Genomic DNA, 16,483 nt, shown 5'->3' with positions numbered 1-16,483 from the left:
GTTTTATACTCCTTACCTTCCTTCCATAATTTTCACATCTCTGCCATGAAGGGGTGAGATGTGATGATCTCTGGGGAAACTTTCGGTGCATGTAAGTGTCTGATTGATATGTGTGTGGATAAATCTCATTTAAACACTTGGCAGAACTCTGACACTAACATCCCTCTGAGATGGACCATCCCCTGAGTCCCTACTGGCTTCAGGCCTTTCCAATGGTTAGACCTTTCAGAGGCGGGAAACAGGTATTTTTATTGTTGCATCCTATGGCTAAGGACACAGCCTACAGACCTGTGAGGGCTTCTTTACAGAATCTTTGTGTGACTTCGCTGTGACGCCAAAGGTCCACTCTGCAGCAAAGATGGCCCAGCCTATGATGACAATGTCACTGTGAGAGTGACCCTACCCTGTGTCCCAGCTGGTGCCTCCTGAATCTGGATTACTTGTGGTGCCTCCTGGGAGGCTGGGAAATAGAGGACCTGGGTCCTACTCTTTTACCTGGGGGGAGGGGACCTCACTTACCACCCATGGCTTGTCACAGAAGTTGTAAATGGACTCCAGGGAGTTGACGCTGGGGAGGCCTGCGTATTGCATGCCGATGACCAGGTGGCGGAAGTCCTCATTCTCCGCCATGCCAAACGCATGCTGCCGGATGAGCACAAAGTCCGGCCGGAAGGACCTGGGAAGAACGTAGAAGCAGGTCTGCCATCAACCAGTACCTCAGGTCATACGTCACCTTGTCTTCCATTTCTAAAGCCCAAGACAGAGAAGAGGCCTTCGGGGCTACCTGGGCTAAGCCCCTCATTTTATCATTATTATTCTTTTAGGGACTGGGACATGAGGTTTTACATATAGCATTTTTCAAAGGCGATTTGAAGAACAGCTTTCTTAAATTCTCTTATTCTTCTGGGTTAAGCCTTGCGTTTTTCTAAGGTACAAATGCCCTGAGGAGGGAAGAAACACATTTAGATCCTCACACCTTTAATGGACAAGGATCCCCCCTGTCCCTACGGGGCAGTATGAGAACTTAAGCTCTCGCGGCTCCAGCACTGTACTCCAAGGGAACCCAGCAGACTCTGAGGACAACAGACTTAGCTGACTTCATCACCCTGCCATGTAGATCCCTGGTCTCCACATCCTGCCCCGACTCCTTAAAGCTGCTCCTTAAAACAGGCAACGCCTTCAGCAGCAGCTCCCCACTCCAGGAGAGCAAGGGTCCAGGCTGAGTACAGACACCAGACTTCCTAATGTTATTCTTCCAAAGCGGACACTAGGGAGGGGTGGAAATATTTTTCGCAGAACTGAGGTTGAGCAACTGGCTACAGGGAGCACTGAAAGCTCAGAATGTTCCCTGCATTTCACCTCTGGCCAACAAAGCTCCCAGCCACAGCTGCTCCTCAGGACCAGGGCCCACGTCTTCATGTCCTGACTCCAGAGGAACCCCCCTTCTCAGAGAGGCAGTTCTGTGGCAGCACTGGCCCTCAAGGCTCAAGGCCTTGGCCGTTTCACTCCATGTGCAATGACCTAACTGGTTCTCTGCCCAGGCACCCGTCCAATCCCCATCTATAGCTCTAGTCCCACCCAGGCCCAGAAACCAGTCTTCTAAAGTGGATGGAAGGACCCTTCCTCAGTCACTCAGGGGACTGAGCACCTAGTCAGTACGGCCTGTGCTCCTACCACCTTGTGCCCTCATTCTGGGAAACTGGCTCCAGCTGTACACCTGAGACCAAACCTGACATCCCAGTTACAGGAACTGAACTCTAGACTTGAGGTCAGCTCTTAAGTTTCCACCCTGCTAACTGGAAGGGCCTGCCTTATTTTTGCCAGAAACCACCCAGCACTTGCTATAGGCCTTTCTGTCACCACTGGCTGGTGTCACACATCCCTGTGACTCACTCCATCTGCAGTTGGAGGAACCTGTCGTTCTCTCTAGCAGGAGCTCCCTGAGCTCACTCCCCTTCCAGACAGACATCTTTTCTTCTGTCTTCCTCAGTCTCTGGGATGGATGAGCTCACATTTCCTGACATGAGGCTCCAGACACCCGGTTCTGCCTTCCCTGTCCCTGATCCAGGTCCTGCTGGACACTGGAGGCCTCAGTTTCAGAGGACTGCAGATTGATGCAGGGAAGAGGGTGAAGTGAAGACTTCCTGGAGCAAGACCCTGATGTCTGAAAACGTGAAGCCAGGCTGGGAAGAATACACTGTGGAAATGATTTTCCCTCACAGAACTGCTGTATGATATCTGATCACGTCTGTAAGTCACCCAACACCCCACCTGCCACCTAAGTGCCTTGTAATTGCAAATTTTCTTCCACCTCCAATGTCCCTTCCAACCCCAGGCTTTCCCATCAGACTTATGAGTCCCAGGAATTCGGAATTTAGAAGAACACGGGGCTGGGAGTTAAAAGAATTCACAAGGAATACAAGGTTCTGCCACCAACTCGCTGAGTGAATCTAAACAAATCAATGTAAAATAGGAGGTTAAACTAGAGAAGAGGTTTTCAAACTTTTTTTTTTTTTAAGCAATGGAATCCTGTTTTTCAGGGGAAATATATTCAGAGAGAAAAGCACAGGACTGCCCTAGCTGAGGTAGGGCTGGAGTCCTGGAACACCGCTGACAGGAATCCGGTTACCTCTACGCGTGAGCTCTGAGTCCATGGAGCTTTCTCTACCTCTGGACTAAGACCTCCCTAAGGGCAGGGGCTGGTTTCCTCTGCCTTCTTCTGCCACGTCCACCCAGCACAGACCATTCAGTCCCGTGCACTATTCACAACAATACCATTCCACTCCATCACTTGACTGTGAAACCACCTCTGCAAGCCACAGACGGTAACCCTGGAGAGAATGACAGTGACCCCGAGGGCAGAAAGGATCTTACCGGACAACCTTGGTGCCGTTGCGGAGCACCTGCATGTCCACAGCGTAGGTTCCATCTGCATGGGCCACCAGGTTGAGCTCCGAAAACTCCGCCTGGAAAATAACGGGAGGGGATTAAGAGGGTAGATTTCATGTTACGTGTTTTTTTACTATGATAAAATAAATAAATAAAAATAAGAGTAGGGGACTCAGCCCACAGTCGTGACTCTGCCAAGTCCTATACGTGGCGGCAGCAGCATCCTTACCACCAAACGTTCATTTACGGTTTTCAGAGCATTTTCACAAACTGACCTCATCTAACTCTACAGCTACTCTCTGAGGCAGGAGGGGCAGAGAGAATTGTCCCTATCTACCAAAGGAGCTGTTAAGTGACTTTTTTGGACAAACAAAAATTTTTGTTGGCAGAGACAGGAGCAAAACTCAGGTCCTTCCAACTTCCCAGCCCAGTATCTTTTGTGCTGCCTCGCTGCAGAGCGGGAATGCAAACTGGGGCAAACATGCCCTTCTTCACCATGAAAGCACTAAGTTTTAGTTTAGGCAACTGGGTTTTAGTTCTGCTCTGTACCCAACTAGATGCACAAGATGCTACAGGCAAGTTACTCGTTCTCTCTCGGGGGACAGCTTCTCCCACCTAAAAAATGGGAATAATTTTTATCACCCTTGCCTATCTAACAAGTAATTTCAAGAATAGAATGCGATAATGGATAGGAAAAGTACTCTGTAAATCACAGCACACTGTGTAAGGAATGATGAGTAGCTTCTATCATTACATAGAAAATACACATATTCTTTAAACTGGACATCCTCCTCTCCACTCAGATGGACCAAACCTCTATTTATCATGAAGCAGAGGATAGAGGAATATTTTTTAAAAACGAGCCTTTCAGCACTTCACTGCATTAAAGCCAGGCAGTGTTCTTTTCTAAGTTCTCTCTGAAGAGTAGCCTCAGGCACAGAGGGGGCACCACTGGAGGCCGCACACCTGAATGGCAGACGTGGGCCCACCCAGGAGGACCACGCCACCAGCAAAGTGGAGGTGTGGCCATGTCCTAGGAAGATATTCCTCTAGTGTTCCTCAGCCTGAGAACCCTGCACTGCAAGAGGGCCCTAAGGGCCACACTGCTTGCCTCCCTCCAGACACCAGAACCATGAAAAGAAGTCAGGGAAGCTGAAAATGCAGCCTTCAGGACTGGGTCTCGTAGAGAGAACAGTCCTGGAAAGGGTGGGGGTCGGGGGAGGAGATAGAGAGACTGGATGCTAGTGATGGACACTGTTCTCCATTTGGCAGAACGAGGTGGTTCACTCTGGAATGTCAAGAGAGAACAAAGATGACACAGAAGCAACCCTGGGCTCCAGGCTGGTTACCTGTTCCACTTTGATATCATAATCTCCAAGGACTTTTTTGCCCCGAAAGCACTTGGCCCTGGAAAAGGGAAAGAAAAAAAAAAAAACCCACACAAATTAGTTCGAGGCAAGAAATTCATTCTCACAAAGAGGACTATAGCAGACAGGATCCTGGAATGAGAGTCAAGAGACCTGGTTAGGGTCGCACCCTAGTTCTGCTACTGGGTCACCATGAGGGACCCTCAAGCAAATCACTGCCTCTGCTCTGTGATCAACTTGCCCATCCATGAAATAAACCGAGCGTGAAACTTTCACTCTCAGGTTTTGTGATTTTATGATAATATCCTCAGCTACAGAAGAAGTCTAGAAGTAGGAATTTCCTTAATGTTACCTCTGGTAAAGCCTAGGTCAATTTTATAAATCTCTATAGTTCCCTTGTCTTCCCCCATCCTAATTTCACTCAGATTTTCTAGTTGGTTTCCACCTTTGGAGTTTTAGTTTCTAAAGAAACTGTTACCATTCTACTTCTTCATACTCATACTTCCAAAAAGGATTTGAGGCAATTAATAATTTAAAAAGCAAATATAACCAACAAAATAAGGATTAAAGGACAATCAATGAATGAAGGAGAGTTAATTATACCAGAAAAAGGGGGGGGGTGGCTGAAGAAAGCTACTATAATTGAACACAAAACTTATGCTGTATTTCTGAGTAGTCAAGGGAATGAGTCAAACTTACATACACTGTACTGATTATCTTCCCATTTTGTCTCAGATCTGGAGGAACCTCACATTAATGCATTAATGGCCTCACAGCCACTGGTAAGGGGAATGGGTTTACGCTTATACTTATATATACATTGCTACTGTGCCTTTCACCTAGCCTCCCTCCCAGATTTTCTCATCTGTGTATTTAGGCTGGTTTTCCATCTGTAACAAAGGACTTTCCACACTGTACCTGTTAGGTAGGTGGAGCTTGCTTTCCCAATGCTTGAAATTCCAAATTAGTATGTTCCACTGGAGGTTTTCTAAAAGTCCCAAAAGGGATAAACTAACATTTATTGGGCATCATGTTCTAGGAATTATGTACTAGTTGCTTTCAAGAATACCCCATTTAATCCTCATAACGACTTACAAGATCCAGAGAAAGGTATTCACGTTCAAGATGAGGAAACCAAGATTCAGAGGAGGAAAATGGCAGATTCAAGGTCACATGGCAAGTTAGTGACAGAGCCAGGATTCACACCCAAGTCCGAATCCAGTGCCCCTGGCGCTGCACGGCACTGTCTCCCTCTGCTCCTTCATTCTCTCCATCTTCACTCTTATCACTACATAAACGGACTTGCCCCGTGCGCTGTGTTGCATGTTTCTTTTCCCGTTTTCCTTCTTCTGCTCAAGAGGGACTTGATGTTGTGAGCACTAATTCCACTACCACTGCTTCCTACCCTGGTTCCTGTGAACTACCCAGGATCAGGCCAGACTATTTCCTTTCCTCTCTGGTTTCTGGAACAGCCTGTTCCAGGAAGTTGTCGTTTGTCCTATCCAAGTCCCTGGCTACCCTCAAATTGTTCCTCAGAGGCACTCAGCCATCGTGGAGCTGGATCACTGAAGTCCCACCTCTGCCCCAATTCCTTACTCAGCTTCATCAGCTTGCTTCCAGACCCTGTTCCACCTTCATAGCCCAGCAAGCCCCTCAAGCAGGGGGCCTGTAGCACATCCCATCCCTTTGGCTACTGCTCCAGCTTATTTATGGGTCTAAATAATAGTGTGCACATGGCGCCATCACTGCTCTGCAGATCTAGAGGACCTGTAGGTCTTTGTCCACAACTATAAAAGGAGGAACTAGAGTACATGGTCTGATGAGGTTCCTTCCTTGTGTTGGTGAGGTGTCTACCTTGTTTCCAGCAATGCTTTTCTGATGCCTCCTCCCACCTTCCTGTCTCAAAATAGCTCTCCTGTGAGGTAAGTCTGGAGACACTAACAATAACCTCTCATTCTAAGGGATGCTTTGCATTTTCAAAGCACATTCTTTGCCTTATTTGTTCCTTACAACTCAGTGAAGCAGCCGGGACAGACAATGCTATCCCTTTGACCAATGGGGAAACAAACCCAGAGCAGTTAAATAATATGCTCAAATCCCAGAAAAGGTCATAGGAGTTAAGCTTAGAACTACGAGTTTATCTCTAGATACTCAGATGCTCCCAAGTTCTCTAATTCACTCATTTATTTTGTCAGTTTTGAACACTGATATTGAAGTATGTTTATAGATTCTGGCCGCATTTATCTGCCACTTCCTGCACCTGCCTGCTGACCAAGTTGGCTAATGATACTGTTTTCATGTCTTCTCCCCACCCCCACCTCTCCAATTATCTTAATGCCTTTTCCTTAAGGTGGTTTGTCCTGTTGGAAACCTTAGTTTGTGTTTCCTGCCTCAAGGTCACTGACCTTCTTTGGCTGAGCCACAGTCCTACAGAGAAAGAGCCAAGATGGCAGGCATTGGGGCACAGACCCTTCTTCTGGAGAATGAGCACACTCTCCCAGGTGTTTTCATGAAAAGTTTTCTAACTTACAAGCAAGTGACACAATTACTTCCTGATCCCAAGAGAGCAATGTTAGGAGGCAGTGTGCTAGGATCCAAAGGGGTTCTGGACCACAGGGCTCTGGAATCACAGGCTGGGTGGGAATCCCAGCTGTGCCCCTTTTTGGCAGTGTGACCATATAGGCAAGCGGCTTAAATTAAGGGGAAAAAAAGTATGTCACATGGTTAAACCAATCAATCTATCTTCAAAAGCACTTAAAAGAATAAGATGAAAAATACATTTCTCCTTTCCCGTTCCTCTGTCAGCACACATACTCCCAATTACCAGTTGCAAGCATACCCTTCCAGCGCTGGGAAAATGTGTGCAAATGTCTGAATATATATATATCCTTCAAACATACATATAGCATCATGCTATATAAACTCTTCCTTTCTGAACCTTAATTTTATTTTTATTGCACTTAAAAATCTATCAGTCCTTTGGGTACTGTGGACATTTTAACAATATGAATTCTTCCAATCCATGAACATGGGATAGCCTACTATTTACTACTTTATAATAACTTTGTATAGAGTATAATCTAGAAAAATATTGAATTACTATGCTGTATGCAAAAAACTAATATATTATTGTCAGTCAGTTATACTTCAATTAAAATATATCTTAGTGATATTTTTTCCAGCACATCCTGATAGACCTCTTCCTTTTTTAATAGTTGTAGAAGATTCCATTTGAAGATTATACAGTAATTTAACCAATATTTACTGGTGAGTGCTTAGATTTCCAGTTTTGGGGTTGTTTTTGCTATTACAAACAGACCTACAATGGCTTACATTTAAGAATATATTCATAAGATAAATTTTTTCTAGCTTTATTAAGGTACAACTGACACATAAAATTATAATATTTAAAGTGTACACCATGATGATTTGATATATGTATGCTTTGTGAAATGGGATAACCACAATCAGTTAATTAACACATTCATCACCTCACATTATTACCTAGTGTGTGTGTGCGTGTGTGTGTGTGTGTGTGGTGAGAACACTTGAGATCTACTCTTCTAGCAAATTTTAAGTATATAATACTGTATTATCAACTGTAGTCAGTCACCACATTGTACATTAGAAAGATAAACAATTTACTGAAGAATTTCTGGTGCAGGAAATAGACACAAGAATTTTTACTGATGTTGGCACACTTCCCCCCAGCCAAGAAAAAATTTATATCACTCTCCCCAGTGTTTGAAAGTTTGGGAAAGTTACTTTGCCCCTCTTGGGTGACCCCACAGTCCCGTGCATATGCTAGGCACAGAAAAGGTGCTCAGTAAGGACTTTCTGACTGCCAGTCTTGTCAAATCAATCCAAATTCACCCTCTTGTGCTCAATCTAAACAGAACCCAAGATGTACATCCTTGAGACGCAGACTAAAAATATCTATGGTCTCTGTGTTGTCAATTTCCCCCTATTGTAACATTTTCTTAACAAGCCTAGCAGCTGAGGATCTATGTGAGTTTAATGACTTGCAGCTTCCTTGATGGACTAGGCAATGAACCATCTCCTCTTGCTGCTAAAATGAGTAGATGCTCCCAGATTTAACTCTTCTTACTCAGGGGCACAGAATATCCTCAGCAATTCCCAACCACCTACCAACTAGGGCTCAGAAGGCTGAGGAGACATCATCAGAGACTTCTCTGCTAAGGCTGCCTCAAAACTTGGCTGAGCCTTGGCAAGCTTAGCTTAAATACTCCCTCTTTATAGATGGGATAATGGGGAAAGTTCTGGAAATAGGAGCCAGGGGAACTGAGTTCAGGCTGAGTTCTACCACTTCTCAGCTGTGTGACTCTGGGCAAGTAACAGCCTCTCTGAGCCTCAGTTTCCTCATGTATAAAATAGGGCTAATGACGATTTTAATAATAATGGCAAACATTCACTACCTCCTAATCACTATCCTAAGTGCTTTCTGTATTTTATCTCATTTAATAACACCTGACTCACAAGTTGCTGTTAAGACTTAATGAAGCCAGATGAGAATCACTGACATGAAAGTGTTTCAGGAACTCTGAAATGTTTTGTAAATATGAAGTACTATCAGCAAAGCACAACAAACATTTATGCACCAGGTATTACTGCTGTTTTACTAATACCACAGCCAGGGCTTCTTCTTCTCCTGAACTTTCTTCCCATTTACTGTCTACTCATCATATTTGGTTCATAGCATCATCATCTGATGTCACCTTTCAAACTCAATTGTCTAATAACCTGTGATACCTCTCTCCCACCCCAGCCTCAGACCACTGGATTATGCAACTCTACTTCAGAGCAAGGACCATCCATATATGAGCCCTGGATTTTCCAACAAATTGGATTTTCAATATTGATTATGTCCCATTGTCATATGCTCCGAGCTACGGCGTGAACAAATATAATCATCGTATCTATAAACTTCCAGCTCCTTCCCCGAGCTGTGTACTTATTCACAATCGGTGCTTGCTTACTGACTGGAGATGGTAGGAGTGATAGTTTTGGCTGGACGGATGTAGAAAATCAGAGGAGGCCACCCTCAGGACTGGGTGGACTGAGTCTGTCTCTGCAGGCCCCGCCATCTTCTCTCTTCTCGCCTGTGCACATCCCGGTGTCATGGTCTTTCTTCCCTCTTCTTCCCCACGTGAAAATCTGTTCTCAATCTCCATCCACACTGGAACTAAAGGACCGAACACCCTCCCTGGGTGCCTGAGGCCTGCACAAGGGTGGAAACCTCAAGCTAGAAGACAAAAGCACTAACAATGCCCCTAATAAATGCCTAGCACTTGTCTGGACACTTATCTCTAACAAGGTGCCTAGTTTCTGGCTCTCAGTGTCTATAACTCAGGCCCTGTTCTTTCGGTCAAGTGTCTCGAGGCGTAAAGAAGTTAGAAAATAAATCAGGAATAGGAGAGGGTTCTTATTTCCCATCCTACACGCGAAGGGTAAAACCAGGCCTGAGGGCCTTGGAGAGTTTGTGAGCTCCTGCCGCCACCCCCTGGCAAGATGTGTGCTGCGCACCCACCACACTCCCTCACCCCCTGGCTTCGCTGGCTCCCTGACCCAGTGGTGGCCCTCCAGGTGCTTATTTGCTGCTCTGACAAACCGCCCCTGAAAATTAACTATTTCTTCTAAAATAGCTAGATAGTTAATTGGCCATCTGTAGAAAGAAAGGCTGTAATTTGTCAGCAAATTCAGCAACGATTTACCGAACACCCGGTGGTAGGAGCTGAAAATGTAAAAATGCATTAGGAGTTGGCAAGTAGAAAAAGCAGTCTAGAAAGGGAGACCTGTGTGCATACGGGTGATTGCGAAGGTCCCTTTCAACTCTTACGCTTTATAACTAGTATTCACATTCCCGCTTTTTTAAGGGAGAAGTCCCTTAAAAAAATATTGAATGCACACAACTACAACAGCCACAAAAGCTGCACACAGCTCAGAAAGACGTGCAGTGAAAAGTCAGCTTCCTCTGCCTGCAGGGAGCCCCCAGGGCAGTGGGGAGCAGTATCACTGCACAAGGCACTGTGGGAACCCAACGGAGGGAGTTCTCTTGGCCTGGAGGAGTCTGGGAAGGCCCCAGAGACTAGCTGAGTCTTAAAGAATGAGGAGGAATTTGCCTCATAGAAGGAGAAAGCAGAACTGAAAGCCCCGTTGACTGGGGGAGGGGCTCTGCAGGCCTCAGCTCCAGAGAAAGGGCCAGACTGTCCAAGACCTTCAGATGTCAGGCTGAGTAGCTGGGACGTGATGGCTAGCCTCCAGAAGATCTTGTTTAAATTTTCTATTATGAAAAACTCAATCTTCAGTGTTTATCAACATTTTGCCTGTCTTTTCCATGTATCATCCTCACTGTTGTTGTTGGGACTATGTTTCTGTGTTTTAAAGCACATTCCAAATATCATGTTTTCTCTTACAACATTTTAAGTATTATCTCTAACTGGTAACAGCTTAAACATTTTTTTGTTGCGGCAAAATATATACAGCAAATATTCGCCATTTTAACCATTTCCACGTGTATAATTCAGTGGCATTTAGTACACCCACAATGTTGTGGAACCAACATCACTATTTCCAAAACTTTTTCATCATTCAAAACAGAAACTCTGTGGCCATTAAGCAACAATTGCCCATTCCTCCCTGCCTCCTTCCCCTCTAGTCCCTAGTAAACCTCTAATTTACTTTCTCTTTATGGATTTACCTATCCTAGGTTACTGATTTTTTAATATTTATTATTTAGTAATTAATGGTAATTTTAAACATCTTTACTGAGTCTATATTCAAGTTTTCCCAACTGTCTCCCAAAACACTGTCAAAGATTTTAAAGCAGAGAGGTGACACGATCAGATGTGCTAAGATGTATCTGGAACACGGAAGAAACTGGAGGGAGCCAACCAGGGCTCGAGATCATTTGAGAAGCTGGTGCAGTAACTAGACTTCAGGACTTGCTCTTCCACTGGTACGTGGCAAACCAACAGCTACTGCACAACACTCATCTGGCAACTCGACTGATCATTCGATTGATTAGGCCTAGGAACATAGATGCTAGCTGGCAATGACAGTGATATTTAAACATAGGATTTAATTAAGTGATAGAAAGTAGTATTGGACACCTATAGATGTTTTGGAACAAGGACATTAAATGAGACCTCAAGTAGGTAGGCTTTATACTGGAAAAGGGGTTCTTAACTCAATTATGGACTTGTTATCTAATTCGTGAACCATGAAATTTTCTTCCAGTACATAGAGAAATGTCTATTATGGATAATTGATTTAGGAATAGGAAACAGATAATAGGAAGAAGTGACCACTTTTCTGGATAACAGCAATGTTCTGTGGCTGGTTTTTGACATTATTAATTCAGTGATTAAACTGTTAAATCAAATTCTCTGCAACTAAAGTACTTCTTAGATAGAAAGCAAGCTGCATGGTGTCTTAGTGAACATTCATATAAATGATCTGGAAGAGAGTGCATGGGGAAATTGCCAAGTTTGCAGATGGCATTCCGCTCTTCCAAGGATTAAAATGCCAAGTTGATGAGGGATAACGTGAAAGAAGATGTGGACGTGGGCAGAAAAGTGGCAGAGGAGTTGTAATGTGACTAAGTGTAAGAAAACATATTCAATGGGAAGTGATTTTACCAGGGGATCATGAGTGCTCAACTACAATCCAGAAAAAGAACCTCAAATGACAGAAAATTGTTTCCTGAGGACATTAGTCCCGTGAGATGTCACAGACAAAACACAAAAAGACTGAGAGAGTGAAAGGTGAAAAATTGTTGGTTATCATCAGAAAGTTTATTGGAAACTCAACATGAAGAGTTTCTCACACTCTGACCTCATCTTGGACAAGGCATCGTACTTTCACATATTTGTGATACAGCATATTAAAGGGCCACTTATCTAAACACAAATGACATGATTAAAGTTGAAATGGCCCAGAGAAAAACAGAACAAAATGAAAAGGCTCTGATTTTAGGAAAGATTGGCATAATGAGTCTTCTTCAGTCTGTAAAAGTAAAGATCTGAAGGGGACAGAAGAGTGTAAAGGATGGAAAGACAACTTGAGTGCCCATATACACTCTCCACGTTATTCTCCCAGAGAACCACATTAATCGCACGATATTTCATGCCTTACAGGAACATCATTTCAATGTTACTGGTTTTATAGGAAAAGAAGGCTCAGATAAATTAAGTGACTTGCTTAAAAGTAGCAGTGAGTAGGTGGCAGAGCTACTAAAATTCAATTTCAGCACTTGCGATGGTAAGTTTAGAGACTGCATATTTCTTTAGGTGGGGACTGTGCTCTAGTCATTTTTGTAGCCCCGAGGCCTGTCCTACTCTTTGGCACATAGCAGATGCTTAGGAAATGTGTATGGAGTTATTGAATTGAACGCAGCTAGACATTTGGAGGGTGTTATCAGAGAGAGGAGCCAGGCTCAATCTGATAGAGTCCTGGGCTTGCAGATCTCTGAGGATACCTAGTGAGTCCTTCTCTGGAGTTTATAAAATTCCCTCAACGGATCTGCAGGAGGGCTGCAACAGACTTAGATGGCAGATAAGACCCCTTGAGAAAAACAGCAATCTCAGAGTTCTGAAAATGACTAATTTCTGAGTAAACACACCAGCTGTGACTTCAGTTAGGAACAGCAAATCACTTTTTCTGAGCAGATTTTCTGAAGATCTCTATTTTGGGGAATAATTAAATGATGCAGCATCACAAGATAACAAGATTATCAAACACAGAGGGAAAAAAGAATCCTATAACTCAGGATTCACATGGGGGGAAGATGAGAAGCATTTGTCTGTAATTATAGTGGAGCTACAGAACAGAATGATTTGGAGTCGTGGGACAGATTCACTTTGCATGACTGGCTTATAAAATTAAATCAGGCTGATTTTATATTGGAGTTAAGTAGGTCAGTATTGAAGTTTGCTTTGGAGAAACATCAAGCAAGTATAATTTTCAAAACATATGGATTTATTTTATACCAGAGAAACAGGGATCCCAGCATTGGCAAATCTCCAGATTTAATTCCAGTGTTGGGTCACAAACCACACCCACACTCACCACTACGGTCAAAGCTATCCATCTCGAAACATCCTCTGTGATCTGCCCCTCTCTTCTGTCCTCAACTTATCTCCCACTACTTCTGTCCTGAAAGACTGCTGCAGAGTCTGAATTAGAAAAAGGTGTTCCTTCCTCCAGGTAGACATTCCTACACTAGGGAACTTGGCTTGGCAAGCAGAAGGTGGGGCTGCATTTCACCCCATCTTGTCTCCTCAGTCAAGTGCCCTTGTGCAGTGGACAACCTGCACAAGAGCCCTGTTCTACTAACATTCAGACTCTGAATTCAGACACTATGTCAATCTGCCATTCAGAAACTGTTTCCCAACGACCTCTTGTCAAACTACCACTTCTGTCTGTTGCTGCATTTAGAAAGCACCCTTTTCTCACAGTATCCAATATATGGAAACAACCTAAATGTCCATTGATAAACAAATTGATAAAGAAAATATGATATATACGTAAGATAGAACATGATTTGGCCTTAAAAAAAAAAAAAAAGGAAATGCTGCCATTTGCAACTACATGGATCAACCTGGAGGACATTATGCTAAGTGAAATAAGGCAGACACAGAAAGATAAAGACTGCATGATCTCACTTATATGTGGAATCTAAAACAGTCAAACTTGGAAGCTGAGAATAGAATGGCTGAGGGAGGGGAAAATGAAGAGATGTTGATCAGAGCCCACAGTTTCAGTTATGCAAGATGAATGAGTTTTGGAGATCTGATGTATAGCATGGGGATGATAGTTAACAATAGCGTATGGTAAACTTGAAATTTGCTAAGAGTTCTTACCACAAAATTTTGCTATGCGTTCTCACCACACACACATTTACACACACAAAGAAGATAATCTCAAAGACTTTTTACACTTTTTTTTTTCTTATTACATTTGCTGGAGGGTGAATTACATTGATATTTAAATGTTACCTGAAACTTGAGTTCCTGGGATGAATCCCATTGGGTCATGATGCATGATTCTTTTTATATATCATGGTATCCAATTTGCTAAAATGCTTAAGAATTGTTGCAACTATGCTTATTGGGGATTTTGGTTTGTGGTTTTCTATTCTTGTAGTGTCTTTGCCTGATTTGGTGTCAGAATAATAATGCTGGCTTCACAGAATGACTTGGGAAGTAAGATATTTTTGTTAAACTTGTATTATTTCTACCATAAATGTTCGGGAGAATTCATCGGTGAAGCAATCATAGATTTTCTACTTTTATTCCAGCCTTTGGATCCAGGAATAAATCTTTACTATATCACAGAATGTTCTTTTTAGCACCTAATTGTATTCTATTATTTAATATATTACAAAGAACGAATGCATCTAGATTTTTAAGTGGAATAGGACAAATACCATTTTCTAATTGTTTTTATCCAAATTATTGTCAAGGTTATTCCAGTCTCAAGAAAATTGGATGAAGAGTTTTCCACTTTCTTTTCTAGTACAATTTTTATAAATCATTTTAGCATGCATCCTAAAGCATATTAGAGACCACTTGAAAAGTAGTATTAAAAAAAGAAAAGAAATCATCTCTCTCCTTATTTTTCAAGGTCCAAAACAAGTATGGCTCCCTTCTGAAATCTTCCCTGTCCTCGCCCCTGCAGTGGTTTCTCCTTCCTCTGAAAGCTTAGTCTGAAACGCATTAGCCTGTCATTTTAAATAGACTCAGCTTAGTATCATCAGCTGATTTTATTTGTGCCTCTCCCTCCCTACCGTATCACCTCTGATGGTGCACACTGTCTTACACCTCTTTCCTAGGCCCCAGCCATGCACCCTCACACTCACCAATGCTTTATACAAAGCACACCAGGGTTAGTTTTTTGTGTCTACTTGACAGAGCCACAGGTGTCCAGACTGGCTAAACAGTATTCTGGGTGTGTCTGTGAAGGTGTCTCTGCATTACATTTGCATTAATATTTACATGAAATTAACATTTGAATCAGGACTGAGTAAAGCAGACTGCCCTCCCAATGTGAGTGGACCTAATTCAATCCATTGAAGGCCTGACTGAAAAAAAAGGAGTAAGGGAAGAATTTACTCTCTCTGTCTGACTGTTTTTGAGCTGGGACATCAGTCTTCTGCCTTTGGACTTGGACTGGAACTATACCTTCAGCTCTCTTGGGTCTCCAGTTGTCCAACAGATCCTAGGACTTCTCAGCCTCCATGAATGCATGAGCCAATTCCTTACAATAAAGCTCTCTCTCTTTATATATCTATAAATACACCTATATTTTTTCTCTCTATTTCCGTACCTATATAAATACATAGAGAAAGAATATATAATCTATTTTCTATGTGTTATCTATATAGAGAGATAGATAGATAGAGACATATATCTCCTCAGCTGCTGTAACAAAATACCACAGGCTAGGCGCTTAAACAACAGACAGTTATTTCTCACAGGTCTAGAGGCAGAGAAGTCCAGGTCAAAGTGCTGACCTGTTTGACTCCTGATAAACCTCTTCCTGGCTTGCAGGCAGTTACCGTCTTGCTGTGTTCTCACATGGTGGAGAAAGACAGCTCCCGTCTCTCTTCCCCTTCTTATAAGACACTAATTCCATCACTGGGGCCCCACCCTCATGACCTCACCTAAACCTAATTACCTCCCGAAGACCCCACCTCTAAATACCATCACTTTGGGCGTAAGAGTTTCAGCGAATGAATTGGTGGGGAGGTGAAATGGGGACACACAAACGTTCACCCTGTAACAACACTGTTAATAAAGACCTATTGCCTGATGCCCGGCAGAGGACACCCACTCACCTGGGACTTGAATGAAGAACCACAATAGTAATAGAAAACAGTATTTAAAGAATACAGAATAGTATATCTTCCTTAAATGCCAAAAACAAATAGCCATTTACACCTTTCAGGTGGGTTATTCACTCCCTGAATCAAAAGGGAGAAAGAGAACGAACTTTCCCCACCATGTTACACGGAAACGAGTTATTCAAGCCAACTCAAAAACTTTTCATGTTAATCAACTGCTGAGAAGCATGGCCCAGTGGAAAGAGCTTAGATTTTAGACCCAGACTCACCTGGGTTTAAATCTCAGGTCATCAGTTTACTACCTGAACTTGGGCTCTCTACTTCTTTGAATTTTCGTCTGTAAGATAAGGATAACACCTACTTC

The 16,483-nt window shown here is 43.2% G+C and overlaps 1 protein-coding gene across 3 annotated transcripts in view; it reads right to left on the bottom strand.

The window, feature by feature from the left end:
- Positions 1–16,483, bottom strand: part of SYN2 (synapsin II) — a 154,516-nt gene that overhangs the window by 41,532 nt on the left and 96,501 nt on the right. For 2 of the 3 annotated variants that reach the window (XM_032458993.1, XM_032458992.1), the window contains exons 2-4: positions 4,239–4,296; positions 2,875–2,966; positions 520–676 (exon numbers count right to left, since the gene is read on the bottom strand). In XM_032458993.1, the coding sequence (XP_032314884.1) occupies positions 520–676; positions 2,875–2,966; positions 4,239–4,296 (307 nt within the window). Of the gene's footprint in view, positions 1–519; positions 677–2,874; positions 2,967–4,238; positions 4,297–5,462; positions 5,804–16,483 lie in introns of those variants that run through there. The other variant, XM_032458994.1, reaches the window with a different exon arrangement.

Source organism: Camelus ferus, chromosome 17, assembly GCF_009834535.1.
Source record: "Camelus ferus isolate YT-003-E chromosome 17, BCGSAC_Cfer_1.0, whole genome shotgun sequence".
NCBI classification, from domain to species: Eukaryota; Metazoa; Chordata; class Mammalia; order Artiodactyla; family Camelidae; genus Camelus; species Camelus ferus.
This window is presented reverse-complemented; position numbering and strand designations above follow the sequence as displayed.